We start from the raw sequence: 21,629 nt of genomic DNA, 5'->3' as shown, positions 1-21,629 counted from the left end.
TATATATCATCCTATATGAGTCCTGGTGTGGCACTGTGAGTTAATGCAAAGCCGTTTAAACTGCAAGATCAGCAGGTCACCAGCTGCTCCTCGGAAACCCTATACAGGGTCGCTATGGGTCAGAATCAACTCGACAACACTTAACAACAACAACATACATAATAATATATATAATGTAGTAGACAATAAAGAAGGTGACTGTTTGCTAAGATCGGATTAGTAACTATCATCACAATAATAATAGTACCTGATATTTATAGATGCTATTTTTTCTCAAGTGTTTTCATATATACTATCTGACTTAGACCACTGAGAAATTAAGTGTCAAAGGTTTCAGGGCATTACAGTTTGACTTATTATCTCATAAAATGAAAGTTACTGAGAATTCATTTAATCTCCACAGGAGGACTAGTTAGCCTACCTTGTGTCTGATGTATGCAGCCAAATGAGTTTCAGTACAGCCACCTCCCAATAAAACGAATGGTTCCTTGATTGTTAACTGTAAGACATGCAGTGCTTTTTGACATGTGAGCTAAAAAAGGAACACAATCACATTCCTATCAGGTACATGAAGAAACATAATCCTGCTTTCAAAGGATCAGAGAGGACTCAGAACCTGATTTTAATTGCAAAAGAACAGGAAGAAGTGCTGCCAGGGTTCTAATCTGATTAATACATTTTGAACTAATAAAGGAGATCAAAGATACTTTAGTCAGATGTTTGTTTTTGTGGACTCTGACGATCATTTTCTTTCATATACAGTTAGCTTTTCAAATTGAGATTCACAGATGGATGGCCTCAAAATATCGGGGTCAGTAATGTTTGCTAGGACTTCTATGAAAAAATTACTTTGGGCTAACTACATTTGTTGGATAAATACCGTATAGAACTTGTTTCTAATTGCTTTGGAAAGGGTACAGCTTACAGCCTCACAATAATGAACAGAAAACACAGAGACCTTGAATAGTCATCAAGTATATATCCTTGAGCACACAAAAATCTTGGTGACTTAGTTCTATCAGTTTTCACTTACCTTATGAAGTCGCATGTTTTATCAGTGAACGACACACTCCACTAAAGATGACGATAATAGGCAATGACTAGGGGACTCATTTTCAAAATGAATTATTCATACACATCAGTACCAAAGCATATACAGTTCAAATTAATTTCTCAGAAAAGTTCCTACCAGCCAGCGGCCTTTAAATTGTGGGTAAATACAAGTGTAATTGTTATCACATTCCCAGTCTACTGTAAAGCCACAAGCAGGACTATATTAGTTTACTTGTGACTTTGTTTCTCCCATTTTTGCTTTTAATTTCTATACCACAGAGTGGCGGGACAGGGAAGCATGGCTCGCTCATGTAAAGAAAAATCAGTATCTGTCTGAGTGACAATTTAATCCCAGCCTCGGCACCCGGATGTGGAATTCGTTTGTTACCTACCTTCAACTCATCCCAGGCCGTGTCATTTCTGTTGCAGAGAAGCAAGCTGGAGACAGTCACTTCATCAGGAAGAAGATGGAAAAAGTGTTTGGAGCCAAATTCTGCATAGCACAAATCTTTCACGCTTCCATAACTCCTTGGAGAGATTGAGCCTAAGGAACCAATAGGCTGTGTTCCTGTTTTTTTTTTGAAGTTTAGAAAACACAAAATATATAAGCAAAGGTGAACATAACAATCCCTTAGTATTAGAATTCTTCCTGGCCAAGTAGATCATTTAAAATATGAACTGCAGTACAAAGAAATAAGATGCCTCTCTTGAAATTTATGAAATTAGCATTCTATTAAAGTGTGATGTGAAATTTGTATTCGACCACTAAAATGATATACAAGCAGAGATCCTTAATTTCTTGTGATTTGTAGCTCTGAAAATCTGTTGAAAGCTATTTTGTGCTCTTTCTCCAAGAAAACGCATTCAACATTTTGCACGCAATTTTGCTGAGTCGGAACTGATGACTCGACAGCACTTAACAGGCCTCTCTCTGGAAGCCCATTCAGGGGATCAGAGACCTCAAAAGGACTTGGTTAAGCTGGAATAGGGGTAAAGTGAGGAGACCAGCTATTTTATTATAAATAAAACAAATTAAGCTACCCAAATAGATTTGTACTTGAATTGTTTTGGGGCTATATTTAGTGAACAGCTAAATTGTTTTTTTTTTTTTTTGGTCTAGCAATTCTTTTTGTACGCAAGCAGCACTGGTCCTTTGAACCACAAGGTCGGCGGTTTAAACTCACCAGTCACTCTTCTGAAACCCTATACAGGGTCGTATGAGTCATAAACGACTTGAAGGCACTTAACAACAGTTATATAAATTTTGACAAATAAAGTATGTGAAATGCCTTTTTCCCTCTGCTATTCTTTGATTCTGGTATGGCACTGTAGAATAATCACTGGACTGTTAACCACAAGACTGGTGGTTCAAACCAACTGGTCACTCCTTGGAAACCCTATATAGGGTCACGATGAGTCAGAACCAACTCAACAACAGTTAAACTATTCTCTGATATATTATTTTGTTCTCAGGTCAAATAGTAAACTCTCACAAATCAGGAATTCATGGAATATGAATAAATGAGAATTTAAGAGGACTTGAATATTTAGAAAATATAATGTAGTGGTAATTATGTAAAACATAAAAGCAAAAACACCTCAATCTATTCCAATAAAAAAATAATGCAAATTTACAATCTAAAGATTAAAGCTGTAACTCTGAACGGTTCACTCCATTGGGCCAGTTTCTTCATCTTTTAAACTAACAGTTAAACAATGATGTCTAAAAACATTTGCAGTTCTAAAAGTCATGCAAGAAGCCGGATTATAATCACTGGACAATTTCCCTTTTCTGCATATCCTTTTTTTTTTTTTTAACTTCTGAACTCCAAGAGTGATCTATAAACAAATGCCTCAATGTTACTGTGTTCCCATGTTATGGAAACAGAGGATATGGAGTGAGATCTCAGCATTACTACTTTTCAGAGTCCAGATGCAGAACAAGTCATTCATGCCATTTAACTTTCTAGGTGGGCTTTCCTATACAAGAGTAAAATGAGGATGATAATGCCTACTTCACAAAACATGTCAAAAATGCCCTGTAAATCACTACATCTATTGTAACGTCATCCAGATTTATCTTCATTATTTAGCCACATCAACTTTACTCCCAAAATAGGAATTTTGGCTTTAGAAATGGGAGAGCCAAGAGATTAATGCTGACTACATCAGGGATGATGCCCAAAGCATATTCAACCTATTCTAAAAGTTTACCTAAACATGTGCATGAAGTTTTCTGTTTTGTTTTTTTCTTTCCCTTTCTCTCCTGATCTGGGACTGATGCCATTGTTTCCACTTCTTAATGCTTTCTCCTTTTAGGGTCATTTGACAGTTGTACGATGGTAGGGCAATAACTGAGAAACATGGATTCAAAACTTGGCATCAATATTGCGTTTTGATGATTTATAATAAAAATAGTGAAGCTCAACAATGGTCTAATATTTATCTAATGCTTTAAAAATGATTAATTATTTTTTAAAGTCATTATATAATAGTGCAAACTAAATGACCATCTTTGAGATAGCTAATAAGTGCAGTTAGAGATACCGAAGAGTGACAAAAATGGGGCTCTAAGGAGATCTGATAGCGTCGTTGTTACGAATCAGGCTGCTAATCTCATGGTCAGCAGTTTGAAACTACCAGGTGTTCCACGGGAGAAAGATGAAGCTTTCTGTTCCCGTAAAGATCTGCAGCCTTGGAAACCCTATGCAGGGTCGCTATGAGCCGGAACCAACTCCACGGCATATAACAACAACAAAGGTTAATTTTCTCTGGCTCGTACAGGTGTTAGAGGAACAGGCAAGCATAGCTCACTGACGTAAAGAAAAATCAGTGTCTGTTTGACAATTTAATTTCGACTTCGGCATAACTATAGGGTTGCTATGGCCGTGAAAATATTTGAATGTAATTTTGTAAAATGAAATTCCTGCCCACTATAGTCTGTTAAGGAACTCTGGTAGCGTAATGGTTACAAATTGGGCTGTGAACCGCAAGGTCAGCAGTTTGAAACTACCAGCTGTTCTGCGGGAGAAAGATGAGGCTTTCTGCTTCTATAAAGATTTACAGCCTCAGAAATCCTGTACAGGGTTGCTATGAGTCAGAACCAACTCCACGGCACATAACAACAGCAACATATTCTGTTATTAAATGTATTAGTCAATTCAGCAAATATTATAGAACATGTACTGTTAGCCAGTTTTGTTTTAGGTGCTGAAAATAAAATGGTGGCCCTTGTTCTCAAACTCAGCTTTAAATAATAGGGGATTTAGAGCCTGTGCATGCACCTGTCCCCCAAATCTAATTGTTGTTAAGTGCCTTCGAGCCGTTTTTGACTCATGGTGACCCTGTTTCCAAGGAGCGAATGGTGAGTCTGAACAGCCAACCTTGTGGTTCAAACCAACCAGTGCTTATCCTACAGTGACACAACAGGACTCTAAATCTAACTAGGAAACACTTATACAGTAAGGAGCTCTGGTAGCGTAGTGGTTACGAATCGGGCTGTTATCCTCAAGGTCAGCAGTTTGAAACTACTAGCTGATCCATGGGAGAAAGATGAGGCTTTCTGCTTCCTTAAAGATTTACAGCCTTGGAAATCCTGTACAGGGTCGATATGAGTCAGAACCAAATCCATGACACATAACAACAACTTAAACAGTGAAGTCCTGGTGTGGGGCTGTAGGATCCGCAGTGGACTGCTAGTGGTTCAAACCCACCATTCACTCCTTGGAAACCCTATACAGGGTTGTTATGAGTCAGGATTGACTCGATGGCACTTAATAACAACATTTATATGGCAGTAGTTTGTTGGATTTATGATGAAAAGTGTAGGGAAAAGATTCCATCTGCAAACACAAAGTAACTTTCTGGTAGGACATGTGATCTAGGAGCTCTGTAAAATTCTAATGTTAAGTATTTTGCATACAAAGGAAATGTGATTCTGAGAATGTTAGATTCCTCAATAATCTGTAAAACAGATGGAGGTTAATAGTTTTAAATTACCGCTCTGAAGTATGTTTTGGGGCTGAGAAATGTGTAGCAAATGGCCATAACCACTCAGTTTTAAAATAGATGATACAGAAACCACCTTCGCTGTCAGAAATGGTATGTGCACATGCTGTGAGGTTTGCGGTTTCTAAAGTTTTTCAAGATATCAATACAGTTATCAATCAATGCAGATATCAATACACATCAAGAATATTTTTGCTCAAAAGTGTGACATATTAAACTATAAGGGGCGACAGTTGAGAGTACTTTTTACCTGTCATTTTACTCAGTGGTTCCATCCGAGCTGCTCCAACCCGGTCTATTGCAACAACATGATGTGTACTGAGAAACTGTTTCAGTGATGGGTGGATAACTTTTTGACACATGACAATATCTACATGGTCCCTAACTAGCTGCCTCCCTAGGTTAAGCAACTGGTCCAGAACTGCACTTTCAAGACACACTCCATCACTGACTGCCAATGTTCCTTCTCCAGTGTCAGAAAAGTCTCCAGATAAAGACACACAAAAGAGTGCCACCTTGAGGGCGCTTGATTTTTTCACAGGCAAAACCCTCATCAATTGAGCTTCTGGCATTTCAATGAGCATTCCAGGTAATACGGTAGAATCCATAACCCTCTGACCTTTTAAAGGTACAATTATACTCCTTCCTAAAATGATGTGCTCTTTGGCCTTTTCTGGAATTGTAAGCAGAAAGGCTCTCAGAACTAAAGTGCTCATGTGATCTACTTCCATCCTGGTGAGCATACAGGCAGGTTTGCTGATCAATATGCTGCGCACCAGGCCCAGGAGGATCTGGGTACTACTGAAGTCAACTGGGATCCGACAACCACAGGCCTCAGACTTGAGATAACTGGTGCAGAGGTTCACAAGCAGCTTATTTAATTCAATGACAGTGGTGGGTGTCACATCTACTCCCTGAACATTTTCAACCAGGTTACAGCACAGAATGGCCATGAACAAGCCACAGTCACTGACGCACGACACATGGTTCTGCATGGAAGCGGTCAGGAGCTTTAATACAGGGTGGGTGACCGCCAGGCTATGGAGCAGGGCTGAGGACTGTGAGGTTGTGCGCACATGCCCTCCAACACCATTGTGCAGCTGCTTCAGCCGACCGGAAGGGCCATAGCACGACGTGACGATTCCTTTTAAGACACCAAGTGTGGCCCTGACCCGCTCACATGTTAGTGGTTCACTTTCACACACGGATGGCTTTTTAGCTTCGAAACGAGACATCTTACTTCAGGGGGTAACTTGGGAAGATAGTTTTTATTTTGTTAACCATAGTTTTCTATGTATTGCTCAGCCATGGGTTTTAATAGGAAAGAAAAATTATTCTTTAAGAACCAAAGTCTGAATCTGCAGTACTGTGGTCACAATATTAAAGAGTTCCATGTTCACAAAGCTAATTAGCACGTCATGATTTCATAACATATTAGTAAATCTAAATATTGATTTCACTTCATTCTTCAATACTTTTCTGTTTTCTTCCAGATTGAGACTTTACAGACTGTTTTGCAGCCCTCTGAATAAAATATGTTCCAAGATGGACACCTATGAAGGACACCCCAGCTACAAGAAGCCAGTTCTTTCTAATCCAACTGATGTTTTTCATTTCTTCTTTCAGTATCAAGTTCAGATTCAAAGCTGTGTCGTTCTGTAACAAACAGAAAGAAAACATTTTAGAGAAATAATTCCAAAATCATTTTAGGTTGCAATTTAGTAATTTATTTTCATATTCTGCTCCCGCTTTAGAAAAAGGAACAGATGATTGGCACAAGAGAGCTACTCAGTCTCCAGAAAATGAGAAATAAGACTTAACATTCGTTTATTCTTATATGAATTCCTACAAGAAAAACTGTTTATATTACAACATTTTTGGAATGCACAGCATGGCTAAAAAGTTTAACGTATAGCTATTAAAATATGACAAGCTTCCATATTTTGTTTCCACATTATAATACTCATAGAATTTGGTCTCTGAATTTTAAAAAAGGGCCCAAATGCTTTTATTTTTATATCCAGATTTAATGTTTTTATCTATAACCTTGATTTTCTTGGAAATGTTAGGTCTTAAGAGAAGTGTATTTACATAAAATCCAGTGTAAATAATTAGGAAAACAGGATAGTTAGCATTCCTAACATGTTGTTGTTGTTAAGTGCCATCGAGTCAGTGCTGACCCATAGTGACCCTATATAGGTTTTCCAAGGAGCGGCTGGTGAGCTTGAACCACCCATCTTGTAGTTGAAATGACTTTGCAGTCCAGCGCATTAGCCCACAGCGCCACACCAGGACTCCATTCCTATCATAGACACTCACTAATGTATCATCTATATCTCTATCTGTACACCTTTGCATCAAAAAAGAAACCAAACCTGAAATACTTAGCTAAAGTCAGAGTGAATTTCCTGTTGTTTTAATCAATTTATAAATTATTTTCAGCTTTCAATGTCAATCAACAAATCTTACTCAAAACTTTAGTTAATAACAATAAAATACAAAAATCAAGGAATGTCTCGAATGACAAGAGAGAAAAATAAGGTCTGATTTATCCATCAATCACAAGGATCCTACATAACAAAAACTCGATCATATACCAAGTGAGCAAGCAGAGATGGAGTACTAGTTTCCTTAAAAAAGGTTATAAATAGCATACCATCCTAACACTTCAATACATAAATATACAGATTTCAGGTCAGGAAACTTATCTGTTGATTCTTGGACATTTGAAGGTAAAGTTCAACCATACATGCAGGAAAATACTAGTTTTGAATACTATTTAACCTGTGTAGTAATAATAAATAATCTAACTACTACTTAGCCTAAAGTATTAAGATAAACTCACCAGCTGCTCCTTGGAAACCCTATATAGGGTGGCGATGAGTTGGAATCGACTAGATGGCATTAACAACAACAAGTAATATTAAGGGGCTAGAGTACAGTAGTACAGAATGAAAGGTGATTTGAAGATGTGAAGGGTGAAGAGGATGAAGAAATGTCATGTGAAGTCTCTTGGCTATTATTCCGAATATAGTTAAGGGGCTGTAACCATGGTTGTTGTTGTTGTTAAGTGCCATCGAGTTGGTTCCCACTCATGGCGACCCTGTATAGGGTTTCCAAGGAGCAGCTGGTGAACTTGAACTGCCAACCTTGCAGTTCAAACAATCTTTGCAGTCCAGTGCATTAACGCACAGTACTACACCAGAACCCCATAACATGTTCACCGGACCCAAATAAGTAAGGGCATGCTGTTTTTTCCCTGCAGCGATAAAGCTATTATCTTTCATAAACTTTGTTGATCTCATGCCAGGAATAGTCAAGGTACTTAAGTATTGTTTCAATGGTTTTTAGATTCAGAGAAATATAATTAAGTGAAACCTTAGTGAAATGGCTTCTATCAGGTAATTTACATGCTAAAATATAACACACACCAAAATCACTACAGAACCAGAGATTAATGGTTCTTTCTGTTAAACAATATTCAAAACAGCATCATGCAACTTTTAAAAAATAGAATGTCAAATTGCCACTTCTATCCACTTTCTATAATATCATGGGCTGCCAAAAGAAGAAAATCGATCTGTGTTGGAAGAAGTACAGTCAGAGTGCGCCTTGGAAGTCAGGATGGACAGACTTCATCTTTTATACTTTGGACATACTGTCAGCAGTGACCAGTTGCTAGAGAAGGATATCATGTTTGATAGGGTAGAGGATCAGAGAAAAAGAGGAAGACTCCCCCCTCCGAGAGATGGATCGGCACAGTGGCAGCATCAATGGGCTCAAATGTAGCAACAACTGTGAGGTAGGCCCAGGATCGGGCAGTGTTTCATTCTGTAGTGTGCAGGGTCTATGAGTCGGTACCAACTTGATGGCACCTAACAATAACAACAACAAATCCTCTATCAGTTTTGTGGTAGTGAAACCAGTGACCACATCTTTTGGCTAGCACCTAGGTTAAATAAGAAAGGAGGAAATCATTGAATGGGTTGGTTATTCCCAAATCATATTTAGGATATCAAAACTTGCTGATTTACAGTCTTTAGACAAAATAAGCTATAATTAAAAGAAAAGAAACACTGGTGCTTACTGGTGTTTGGAAGTGTCCATTAGCTCTCTTAAGACTCTTTTTAAACAATGTGGCCCACAATTTCCAAAACTATCAGATGAATGATCCTGACTACTCCTAGATACATAGGCCTGGCAGATAGGCTTTCTGCCACGATGGACAATTCAGTTAAAATACTAAGACTTAGCATATGAGTGTTGTCAAGTCTGTTCCAATTCATAGTGAACCTGTACAGGGTTTCCAAGGATGCAAGTCATTTGCAGAAGCAGTAAGCCTCCTTCTTCTTCAGAGGAGTGGCTGGTGGGTGTGAACCGCTGACCTTGTGATTCACAGACCTTAACCTACAGAATGATCACACTCCAGTGTATGACTAAACTGAAAGTTAAAATACACTATAAAATATGATTTAAAGAAATACATGTATAGGCTAGTAAACTTTTTTTTCATAAAAGAAATAAAATGTTTTTGTATAAATAGCTGACTTTAGATCTGATACAAGAAATATACAAAATGAGCCACGAACCTTTTCTGCCAAAAAAGCAAGAATGCTACTAAAGACTACCCATACCTTTGCCATCAAGTTGATTACGACTCATAGCAACACTATCTAGGGTTTCTGAGACTGCAGATATTTGTGGGAGCAGACAGTTTCATCTTTCTCTTTGAGGCCGATGGTCCAATGCCTAACCCACAAGGCCACCACAGCTCCTTGCTCCTTAAAGACTAGTTGGATCATATAAAGAAGAAACATGAAAAGAAAAAAAACAAAAAACAAAAAAAAAACACAGGAATCACCTCAATAGGGATGCAAGGTGGGACAATTTGAGCATGAAAAAGACAGACTCAATTAAAAAATTAAAAATAAAAACCAGAATAATGGCTACAAAAGACTGACGTATTTCAAACAAATGCAAACTCATGAGTTCATAACTGCACCCCACAACAAGTCCTCCTGTTGCTGGAACACTAGCTCCTTACTACAAAAACTGATGAAGGGAAATGAAGCATTTACTGGGCCTTTCCCATATAATGTATTTCAGAGTCATGGAATGGGTGATGAAGGAAAACTCTTCCAGGTAATAATTGGAGAAGAAAGGATAGGATTCAAAGATATCACTTTGCAACTCCAAGTGAAACAATTCATCAGGCTCACTGCAGTTAGTAAACCCTACTTCATGGACCAAAACCAGCCTGCTGCCTACTGTTATAAAGTTTTACTGAAACACAGCCATTTTCATTTATGTGTTGGCAGGACTGAGTAGTTGGAACACAGATGTATGGTCTACAAAGCCCAAAATACTTACTATCTGGCTTTTTACAAAAAAGTTTGCCAGTACCTAGATTAGTTGTGGTTGTTGTTAAGTGCTGTAGAGTCGGTTCCAACTCAGTGACCCTGTATTGGGTTTCTGAGGAGCGACTGGTGTGTTTGAATCACCAACTAAGTGGTAAGCATAGTAGTTCAGTGCTTACCCGACAGTGCCACACTAGGATTCACTAAGTAAAAGATCAGTGGGGGGAACTTCATGCTAGAGATATCACACTGAAATCCAGTTATCAAACTTAGTAACAATTGTGCCACACCTCACATAACGTTATTATGTGAGGTGTGGCACAGTACGATAAGCACTCAACTTTGAGTTCAATTTCAACAGCAATTCGGTGGCTTAAGTTCACCAGCTGCTCCTCGTAAACCCTATACAGGGTCGCTATGAGTAGGAACAGATTTTACGGCACTTAACAACAATGTGATTCACTAGGAAATATATATTACATTAAGATTTTTGTTTTGTTTTGAAAAAGACTAAGAAGAAACTGATTGGATGTAAGTCTCTGTTCTAAACACCAGATTATAGGAAATGGCAAAATGAGGACATAGTCAAGCAAATTCAGAATGTGGAAAAAACTTTAAATGTCCGATGAGGAGGGTAGATGTAAAGACACATATGTATCAAATGCAGTGTATGGACCTTCTTTAGATCGATTCCAACATACCACCTCAAAGAACAGATATTTAAAGACAAATTCAGAAATACGAACATGGCCTTGCATATTAGATGATATTAAAGGGCTATTGTCAACTTTTCCAGAGTGATAGTACAACTATGGCTATGTGTATGCATGTATGCTTCTAAGGACACACTCTAGCTCAAGATATAATTTAAAATATTCCAACAAACAAATTGGATAAAAGAAGACTGGCAAAATGTTGGTAAGTATTTAGAAGAGGAACAAACAAGATGGCAGATCAGAGGGATGTGCAGTGAAGAGCTCTGTCAGCAACAACACAGAATACCGGAACAAGCAGGCTTAGGGGATGGTCCCAGAACTCTGAACCACATATAAAGGAATATTTAGAAGGTTGGAAGGCTTGCAGCTAGGGGAATTTGTAGCTGAAGCAAGAAATCCATTGCTTTCTAATTCAAGACGCTTAGCTGCTCCCAGAGCCACCATCTTGGGCGAGACCAAGCAGGGGAAGGATCAGAGCAGTTACGGACACCTGACAGAACCGAGGAGATAAAGGTGTTGACATTCTTTTTTTTTTTGGTGGCTGTTCATTGGTCTCTCACTGTCTGTGCACCTCCATTCTGGTGACTAGAGGGTGTGCCTGAGTGAGTGGACACCCCACGCCCACCCGCGGAGGGTTCTACTACGCATGCACACAGATCTCCTTGAAATTTAAAGTGACAGTTTCCACTTAAAGCCAAATGGCCACAGCTGGCCCTGAACTGTTTATCACTAGGAAAAAGGCCTGAACAGGGATTGCGGAGCAGGACAGGCAGACTAAAAAAGAAACAGGCCGAAAATTAAATTCTGAGTTACGTTACACAGACCAACAGTGGCATCTTGAAATTTCTCAGGAAGATGAGTGAAAAGGGAAGTCCAACTCCTGATCACATCTACCTGGAGGCAATCAGAAGGCATAAAAAATACTAAAATACACACTCATCTAAGTATTAAGGCCACAGATAACTCCTGAATATGCCCAAAAAACAGAAACAGATGACCATATCAGCACATGTCCTGAAATGAGATAAAGTGACTGAGGCAAATGAGCTGGAAGTAGACCTACACTCCATACTGGAAGATGGGCAGGCTTTGGAAATGCCCAAGAAGGAATTCAGAAAAAAGATTATAAAATGTATCAAAACACCATACAATGGATTTGAGAAAAATAAAGAAGAAGTCAGGAAAGCACTACAGGAACTATCAAATAAGATAGATACAGCACTGGAAACAATTCAAAACCTACAGAGAGAGGTCCAAATGATTAATATAGAATATTAGAAATGGACAATACACTGAAAGGTCAAAGGAGTAGAATTGAAGAGACAGAAGCCAGAACTAGTGAGCTAGAAGATAAATCTCTCAACACTACTAAGATAGAAGAGCAAACACATAAAAGGATAAAAAAAAAAAAAACTGAAAAAGGCCTAAAATTCATGTTGGACAACATGAAGAGGAATAACTCAAGCTCTCCAAAAATTAAAGATACGGTAAGAATCCTGAAAGCAGCCAGGGAAAGAGAAATGTAAAATACAAAGGCAAGCAAATCAGATTAAGCTCGGATCTCTCAACAGAAACCACGCAGGCAAGAAGGCAATGTTGTTGTTGTTAAGTGTTGCCAAGTTAGTTCTGAACCATAGCGATCCGGTATAGGATTTCCGAGGAGCAGCTGGTGAGCTTGAACTGCCAGCCTTACAGTTCAAACAGCTTTGCAGTCTGGCACATTAACACACAGGACAACACCAGAACTCCAAGAAGGTAATGGGGTGACATATATAAAACCCTGAAAGAAAAAAAAACTGCGACTGAAGAATCCTCTACCCAGCAAAGCTGTCAATCAAATACGATGGTGTAATCAAAACATTCCAGCATAAACAGAAGCTAAGGGATTTTGCCAAAGCCAACCCTGCTATGAAAAACATCCTAAAGGAAGTTCTGTGAACTGAGACCCAACAAGAACAGACAACAACTAGAGAATGACGTATGTGGCAGCATCACCCTGAACTCAGTTGACAAATGGAAATGTCAAGAATAGAATAAAATGATAACATGATCAAAACCATTACAGTGTGAAAGAAGGTAAATAGAGGAACAGAGATCCAGGTGGTGGGAAGGCCAGGTAGATTACAGGACAAAATGATTGTGGTGGTGGCTGTATGCCGTGGAGTCGGTTCCGACTCATAGTGACCCTGTACAGAGTTTTTGAGGCTATAAATCTTTATGGGAGCAGAAAGCCTCATCTTTCTTCTGCGGAACAGCTGGTAGTTTCGAACTGCTGAACTTGCGGTTCGCAGACTGATTCGTAACCACTACACTACCAGAGCTCCTTACAGGATAAAATTGACTGTTGTAAATGGAGGGAAGAATTGTTGTTGTGAAGTGCTGTCGAAACGGTTCTGACCCATAGTGACCCTGTATAGGGTTTTCTAGGAGCAGCTAGTGAACTTGAACTTGAACAGTTCAAACAGCTTTGCAGTCTGGCACATTAACCCACAGCGCCAACCAGGAGGGAAGAATTAATGGACTATAAAGTAACCACAATAGGGGTGGGGTAGGGGGTTTAGTTCGGGTGTTGGGGTGGGCAATACAAGAAGGGGGAGGAGGCAGAAGAACAAGATAGACAGGGGAACACTGAGACAGGTTTGCATGTCCTAAGTGGGACAGAGGTAAATAGTGATGCATACTCAACCTTGTAACAACAGGGCTCTGGGATACAGGGATCTAGGTATAGCTTGAAGAGGGTAAATAATACTAAAATGCTTGACTGTCTTATGAATATTAGTTTCCCTTGCCTACTATTGTAAAATAGACACTTGAGTGGGATAGAAAGGAATGTTGGGAAACATGATTAGAGAAAACTTGTAAGCCTATAACTGATTAGAATACCTAAAAGGGGTTCTAGAACTTGCCCAGTGAAATAGGCCTCTTGCGAAGTCTTTACAGAGTTTAGGACCTTAGGTGGAATCCTGAGTCCCATCCAGAACCTTATGAGGTGGGACATTCCCACTAGAAAGGACAAGCAGACCAACCTGGAACAGCTACAGTGACAGAATATACATCTTCAAAGAAAGATGATCAGGAAAAACCCAAAACAAAAGTGTCAGCATGACTGGCTACTACAAGAATAAGAAAGCTGTTTGCCAGGAAGACATTAAGGCAAAAAATCAAGTTCCTTCAGAACAAACTCCCCTCTAAGACTGAAACTCAAGGGGAACACACAAACAAGTATGTAAGCTTGCTGGCGACCACATTGGTCTACTGGTGAGTGGAAGAAGAGAGGGAAAGGCAGCAATGAAGAAATGGGCTGAGTTCAACCACAGTCCATTGACTCCCGTTGACCTGGAGATGAAAAAAGAAGAGGAAGGCCTGGTTGGTCCAAAGTGTGGTGAGACCTGAGGACATTTGAACCCATGGACAAGGACATAGCCACAGAGGGCTAGAGCTGAGAGTGAAGTATCCAGCTGATCTGAAGTGAGGGGAGATGCACAAGAACACCCAAACTTTCATATAGTACCCATTTGACCTAGCCTTGATGGCTCGATAATCAGAACTCGACTATAGGAAGATTAAAAAAATAATTTTTATGTTTTATTTGATAAAGGAAACAAGGGTAAATTGCTACCATTTGATGAACCTGACCTGTACTCAGAGAGGTAGTTACTCTAAATGCCAACAGAGAGAGAAGGAGCCTTCACGTCAAGTATCAATGCTATTCCCTCTGTACACAGCGTAGATAGGGACGGGCAACTTAGACATTGGCTACCCAAAATGAGGGGGCGATAAAAGCACGAGGGGGCTTACAAGGTTTTAAGAGAGAGTTTAGTTTAAGAGTATGGAGGGAAGGAAAGAGTCCTCACTGAATAGTTTTCATCTTGTTTATATGGGTCTGGTGAAAAGAGATAAGGATAAGATTCGCATGATTCAATAGTGAATAATTGTTATCATGACTAATTGTGACTATCACAATTGTAAAGGTAGAAGTTTTGAACAAAAACAGGGGAGTGGTTAATCTTACAGTCCAGAAACAGAGAACCCTAGGACCATCAAGGGAGAAGAGCACAAGCAGAATGCAGGACCGTATCCATAGAAGCAGCGTCGCTACAGACAGAGGCAGAGATGGGGGCATAGAGACGGGGAGTGGCTGAGGACTCTAGACTTATGGGAATAGAGGGACTAAGAGCTGGTGGCCAGGAGGCAGACTTGCAGAATGTGCCCTTTGGAGATCTAAATTATTATATATGCCTGAGTGTTTGTTTGTTTGTTTAAAAAAGCTAAAGTGGATAGAGAGAAATACTGTTAACTGATGGTACATGGAAGGGATTATAATCATTGTAATGAAACAAGGTATATGATTTGTTGAATGTAAAACTGATGATCTGTCCTGTAACCTTTCACTCAATCCACAATGAAAACCTTAAAAAAAGAAAGAAAAAGTTGGTAAGTATTTAAGCTAAGTGATGGGTATTAGAATTCAATTACTTTCTCAATTTTTGGGTAAGTTTGAAATTTTCCATAATAAAAGAAACAGTAGAAAATAGTAAGAGGCAAATACAGTATGTTCTTTAGGAGTACATATGTCAACTTTTGGGAATCACTGTTAAATTTACTAATCTAAGTCGGGCTTGTACTTTCGGTTATCAAACCTGTTTAAGAACTTGCTGCTTGCTTGACTGGCAGCACTGGTTTTAAATCTTGTAACTACTGCAGTGCTGACTAAACCTCTAGTTATTCTTATATAACATTTCATAGGAGACCATTTCTGTTCCCAGTCTTATTTTTTTAAGTATTACTTGACTGATAATATTCCTTGTATTTCTTTTTGTACTTTAAGTGTAGCTATTATTAGGCCCTTAAAGGGAATCCTTAAAGGGAAGGCACGATATCATAAATTCAATACGTGTCTTGGAGTCCCAGTGTGGCGCTGTAGGATAAGCACTGGACTCCTAGCCAAAAGGTTGGCAGCTCAAACCCACAAGCCACTTCTCAGAAACCCTAAACAGGGTCACTATGACTCAGAACTGATTTGACAGCACTTAACAAGAGTCCCTGATTTATGACGAGGCTCCGTGCACACAACTCCGTCATTAAAGTTGGTTATTTTCTTTTTCTTTCTTTTTAAGTTTTATTATTTGTTTTTATTTTCAGTATGTTTATAAATGTTATCTTTGAACATCTGTGAGTGAACATCTAAGAACAACATCAGCAAATTACACATTGCATGTAAAAAAGAAAAAGAAACCAATCACAAGTGTGGTTCTTGGTACCTGAACATGCTCAGGGACTACGGTATACCCGTACCCTGTAATGATCTCAACAGTCTGGAAGAACTTTTGTATAAAAATCAAGCGTCTTAAACTATCTGCTAATATGCACTAAAATTCTCTCTACAAATATATATATTTACACAGAATGTCTAAAGTTCCTCGTTTAAATTGTCAAATCTCTGGTATTTTCTATTTTTTATATTAATGGTCCAACAATTTAAGTCATACATCCCCCAAGATTATATTACATATGAAAATTGTTTTACATTATAGTCTGTAATTATACTTGTATCACAAGTCAAAGGCACAGATTTCTAATAATAGAAAAAAATTAATGAGATTACCCTTCTAAAAGGAACAAAGCCTTTTAGAATTTAAAACATACTATTATTAAATTGAAGGAATCCTGAGAGCACTGTAGGATAAGCACTGGACTGTTAACCACAAGGTCAGCAGTTCAAACTCACAGGAAAGTTGAGGATGGCTGTTCCTATGAAGATTTAAAATCTTGGAAACCCTACACAGGGGCACTAAGAGTCAGAATTGACTTGATGGCAATGAAATTGGTTTGGTTTATTTTTCAACTAAAGGTCAAAAAAGGTATATTAGAATAACAAATGTTCTAAATTACACATGGCCCAGGATCGGGCAGTGTTTCATTCTGTTGTGCATAGGGATGCTATGAGTTGGTACTGACTCGATGGCACCTAACAACAACAACAATAAATAATTACATAGTCACTGTTTTTAAAGTTAAACCCTCGGGGACATAGTTCAAAATTTCTTCGATTTTAGATATATAGATGCTCCCTGTGAACCCACACAAGGTTGCTATAAACGAGAACCGACTACACAGCACCTACCATTTTGTGTTTACTATAAAATTAATAATTAAACACAACAATATATCTGTTGTTATTGTTAAGAGGTGTCGAAAAGGTTCCAATTCATAGCAACTCTCTGTACAGGTTTTCTAAGAAGCGACTGGTAGGTTTTTTGAATTGCCATCCTTCCTTGTGCTTATCCTATAGCACCTCACCAGGAGAGTTTTTGTTAAGTGCAGTTGAGTCTATTCTGATCCATAACGACCCTGTACAGAGTTTCTGAGGAGCAGCTGGTGGGTTTGACCTTGTGGTTCAAACCAACCTTGCAGTCCAGTGCTTATCCTACAGCACTACACCAGCATTCCAGTGACACTAAATAGTCACATTGTTGTTAAGTGCCGCTGGATTGGTTCTGACTCATAGCAACTCTGTATAGGGTGTCCAAGCAGCAGCTGGTGGGTTCACATTAGGTGTAGATAAGGTCTACAAATAACCATTATGATTAAGACTTGTTGTAGGATAATCACTGGACAAAGGAGTTATGACTTTTGCTGTTAAGAGCTTTATGGAATTTGGTCTATGTTGTTGTGAAGTGCCATCAAGTCGGTTCCATTTCATAGGAACCCTATGCACAACTGTATGAAACACTGCCTGGCTCTGAGCCATCCCACAACTGTTACGTTTGAACCCACTGCTCCCACTGTGTCCATCTTGTTGAAGGTGTTCCTCTTTCTTGCTGACCCTCTACTTTACCAAGCATGATGTCCTTCTTCTCCAGGAGCTGGAACCTCCTGATAACATATCTGAAGTATCAGAGATGATCCTGGCTTCTCAGGAGAATTCTGGCTATTATTCTACCAACACATATTTGTTTCTCCCATGGTACTTTGAATATTCTTCTTCAATACCATAACTCAAATGCATCGATTCTTTTATGGGCTTCTGTATTCATTGTCCAAATTTCATGTACAAACGAGGCAACTGAAGATACCATGGCTTGGGTCAGGCACACCTTAATCCTCAAACTGACACTTTTGCTTTTTAACACTTTAAAGAGGTCTTGTGCAGTTTCACCTAATGCAACATGTCATTTGATTTCTTGATTGCTGCTTCCATTATATACAAAGGGGCTATATGGAGCTCTGGTAGCGGAGTGGTTATGAATTGGGCTGCTAATCTCAAGGTCAGCAGTTCGCAGAAGAAAGATGAGGCAGTTTGCTCCCGTAAAGATTTACAGCATCGGAGACCCTGTGTAAGATCACTATGAGTTGGAACCGACTTCATGGCACTTAACAACAACAACAACGTAACTATAGCCTCTTATTTCAGTGACTCTCAAAAGTAATTATTTTAATCAGATGCTAAGGAATTCCAAGAGACTTTTAAACTTTGTAATAAGAGTCCCACGTTGGTGCAAATAGTTAAGTGTGTGACTAATAGCTGAAAGGCTCAAACCTACCCATGGGGATCTTTGGCAAAGTCACAGCCTTGAAAACCCTATACAGCCGTTCTAGTCTGCATACATGGGGTGGTCATGAATTGGAATTGACTTGAAGGCACCTACCAGCACCACAATGGACTCATGGACTGGAGTCAGCTGCTCCTTTGTACACACTCATGATCCTGGCGACACTGCTAATGGAAGGGATGGGAAAAGTAAAGGAGCAATAGTCCTTTCCCATTCATGCAAATGGCTCTTTCAAGTAAAAGTCAAAGGTCTCTGTGCAGCACACATTTCTAGAAACAACTGCATGATAATATTTTGCCAGTAGCTTATAATAAAAATAGGCAAGTTGCCACTAATAGGCTTTGTCTTGGCCCCAATCTTCAAAAATGAAATATGCAACAAAAATCATTCCTCCCACAACCCTCTCTGCTCCTTAATTGGGTTTGATAATCCATTGCAATGGCCACTCCAAGTTATAGGACTTCTTAGGGAGATTAATAGTTTACAACAAAGGATCAGAAAATGTTCAAGGCAGAAATAGTCCTAGTCAATTGCTGGTAACCGTCCATAAGACACACCAGACCCCCTCCCCATAAGCCTCAGTCTGAAGGCACTCAGCTCTAGCTCAGTGAGTTAGCAAACCTAGCTTTCCCACTTAAGACCCTGGAGGTGCCTTACTCTGCAAGCAAGCTTTCTGCCTCCAAATCACTCAGCTTTACTTGTGCCGTGAGCTGGGAAGCCCAGCGCTCTGTCTCATGCTCTGGTTCTTGGCTACTCTTCCATTATCATAGTTTTCTGTCCCCGGGTCGAGAAGGTTCAATGCACAGGGATCTCAGGGTCCAAAGGACATGCTTCATTTCTGGCTCTTCTTTGATGACAGTGAGATCCCCCTCTCCTGCTTCTGAGATGGTTCATTTTATACCCATGCTAGAGATTTCAGCTTTTACAATGAAAGTTAACTCTACTAATATCATTGCTGAATCATGTCATCCTATATTATCTTCTCCAACCTTCTCTTACCAAGATCCACAGGAAAGAAATATTGTTTGGTGGGAGTTACAGACTAAGGCTAGAGGAAACATTAGATAATTCATTACATTGCAGGCCCACTGCCATCGAGTCATTTGCTACACACAAGGACTCAAATCAGAGTTTTACTAGAGCAGACAGTCTCATCTTTCTCCCATGGAGTGGCTGGTGAGTTTGAACTGCCAGTCCTGCAGTTAGTAGTCTAATGTGTTTGTCTTGCTGCTAAAGCTCTATATTTTTTAAAAATCAAGTTCCCCGTGATTGGAACATATAAAGGGGTTGATGAGATGAAATCCAACTTACCTGAAGACTGCAAACCTGCTATTTCCCTTGGGTTTGGCTCCTCTGAGGACTTGTAAGTGCCAGACTATCTGGCTCAGAAATGTTGTCCTTATTAGGTACTTGAAAAACAGGGCTATTTTTGATTCGGTGCCAGCCCAAATGTATAAGCCCGATCAGTGGTACCATAACAACCAGAACTTTGTTGTCCCTCCAGAAGTTCTGAAAGCTCATAGTACTTCAGCATCAGGGCACCTATGAAAAGGTTAATAGTTAATAGGAAGCAAACAAATAAAACCCCCAAATCCCTCAAATTGCAAGAGGGCTTCAAAAAGGTACTGGGATATAAAATGAAAAGATAATAAAAAATTTCCACAAATGTTTGGAAGACCCCGTACATTTGTAAGCCAGAAGTAGCATACCTTATTCATAAAAGCTGACCGCTTAACATTTTCAGTATATTGTAGTACACTAGACTAAGACAGACTAGGAAGAAGAGTGAACTACTTCTGAATGTTCAGCCACTGAAGACCTTGTGAATAGCAGTGCAGCATGTCAGATATAGTGATGGAAGATAAAAACATGAATAGCACCAGAGTACTGTCAGATAAAGTGCCTGAGAATGAGCTCCTCAGGATGAAATACACTCCAAATAAGACTGGGAAAGAGTTGCTTCCACAAAGCAGAGTTGACCATGATGATGTAAATGTAGGACCTTCATTTTCTGATGGGGCAAAATTTATATCAATATGAGAAACAGCTGTAAACATTAATTAATAATTGGAACGTGGAATTTGTGAAGTATGAATCTACAAAATTGAGAACTGTTACAAATGAAATATACAACACACAGAGATCTATACAATAAGCATTAGCGAACTGAAATTGACTGGTATTGGCCATTTTGAATCAGACAATTGTGTGGTTTACTGTGCTGGAAAGGACAAACTGAAGAGGAATGGCATCATATTCATCAGCAAAAAGCACACTTCAAGATCTATATTGAAGTAAAATGCTGTCTGTGATAGGATAATATCCATACATGTACAAGGAAAACCAGTTAATACCACTATTATTAAAATTTATGCACCAACAAGAGAGCGAGGATGAGATGGAAGAATTCTACCAACTTCTTCAGTATAAAATTGATCAAACATGCAATCAAGATGTGTTGAGAATGACCGGTGATTGGAATACAAAGGTTGGAAACAAAAAGGAAGGATCAGTAGTTGGAAAATATGTTCTTGGTGATAGAACTGACTGGAGATCATGACAGAATTTTGCAAGATCAACAATTTACTCATTGCAAATACCTTTCTAAAACAACATAAAAGATGACTATACACACGGACCTCACCAGAATGCACAAAAATCAAATTGACTACATCTGTGGGAAGAGATGGTGGAAAAGATTCATCTCATTAGCTAAAACAGGACCGGGGCAGACTGAGGGCCAAAACATCAACTGCTCATATGAAATCTCATGCAGAAACTAAAGAAAATGAAAAGAAGTCCACGAGAGCCAAGATATGACCGTGAACACATCCCACCTGAGTTTAGAAACCATTTCAAGAACAGAATTGTTGCATTAGACACTAATGACCTAAAACTAAATGAGTTGTGGGATGACATCAAGAACATCATACATAAAGATA

The 21,629-nt window shown here is 39.1% G+C and overlaps 1 protein-coding gene across 1 annotated transcript in view; it reads right to left on the bottom strand.

The window, feature by feature from the left end:
* MKKS (McKusick-Kaufman syndrome) overlaps positions 1-6,296 on the bottom strand; it is a 10,104-nt gene extending 3,808 nt beyond the window's left edge. Inside the window, exons 1-3 of the mRNA XM_006870391.1 lie at positions 5,312-6,296; positions 1,446-1,621; positions 422-532 (exon numbers count right to left, since the gene is read on the bottom strand). Coding sequence (XP_006870453.1) covers positions 422-532; positions 1,446-1,621; positions 5,312-6,296 — 1,272 coding nt within the window. The remainder of the gene's footprint in view (positions 1-421; positions 533-1,445; positions 1,622-5,311) is intronic.
* Positions 6,297-21,629: the final 15,333 nt, after the last annotated feature.

Source organism: Chrysochloris asiatica, unplaced genomic scaffold (genome assembly GCF_000296735.1).
Source record: "Chrysochloris asiatica unplaced genomic scaffold, ChrAsi1.0 scaffold00141, whole genome shotgun sequence".
Taxonomy (NCBI): Eukaryota; Metazoa; Chordata; class Mammalia; order Afrosoricida; family Chrysochloridae; genus Chrysochloris; species Chrysochloris asiatica.
Note: the sequence above shows the minus strand (reverse complement) of the source record. Positions and strands in the feature narration are given on the sequence as shown.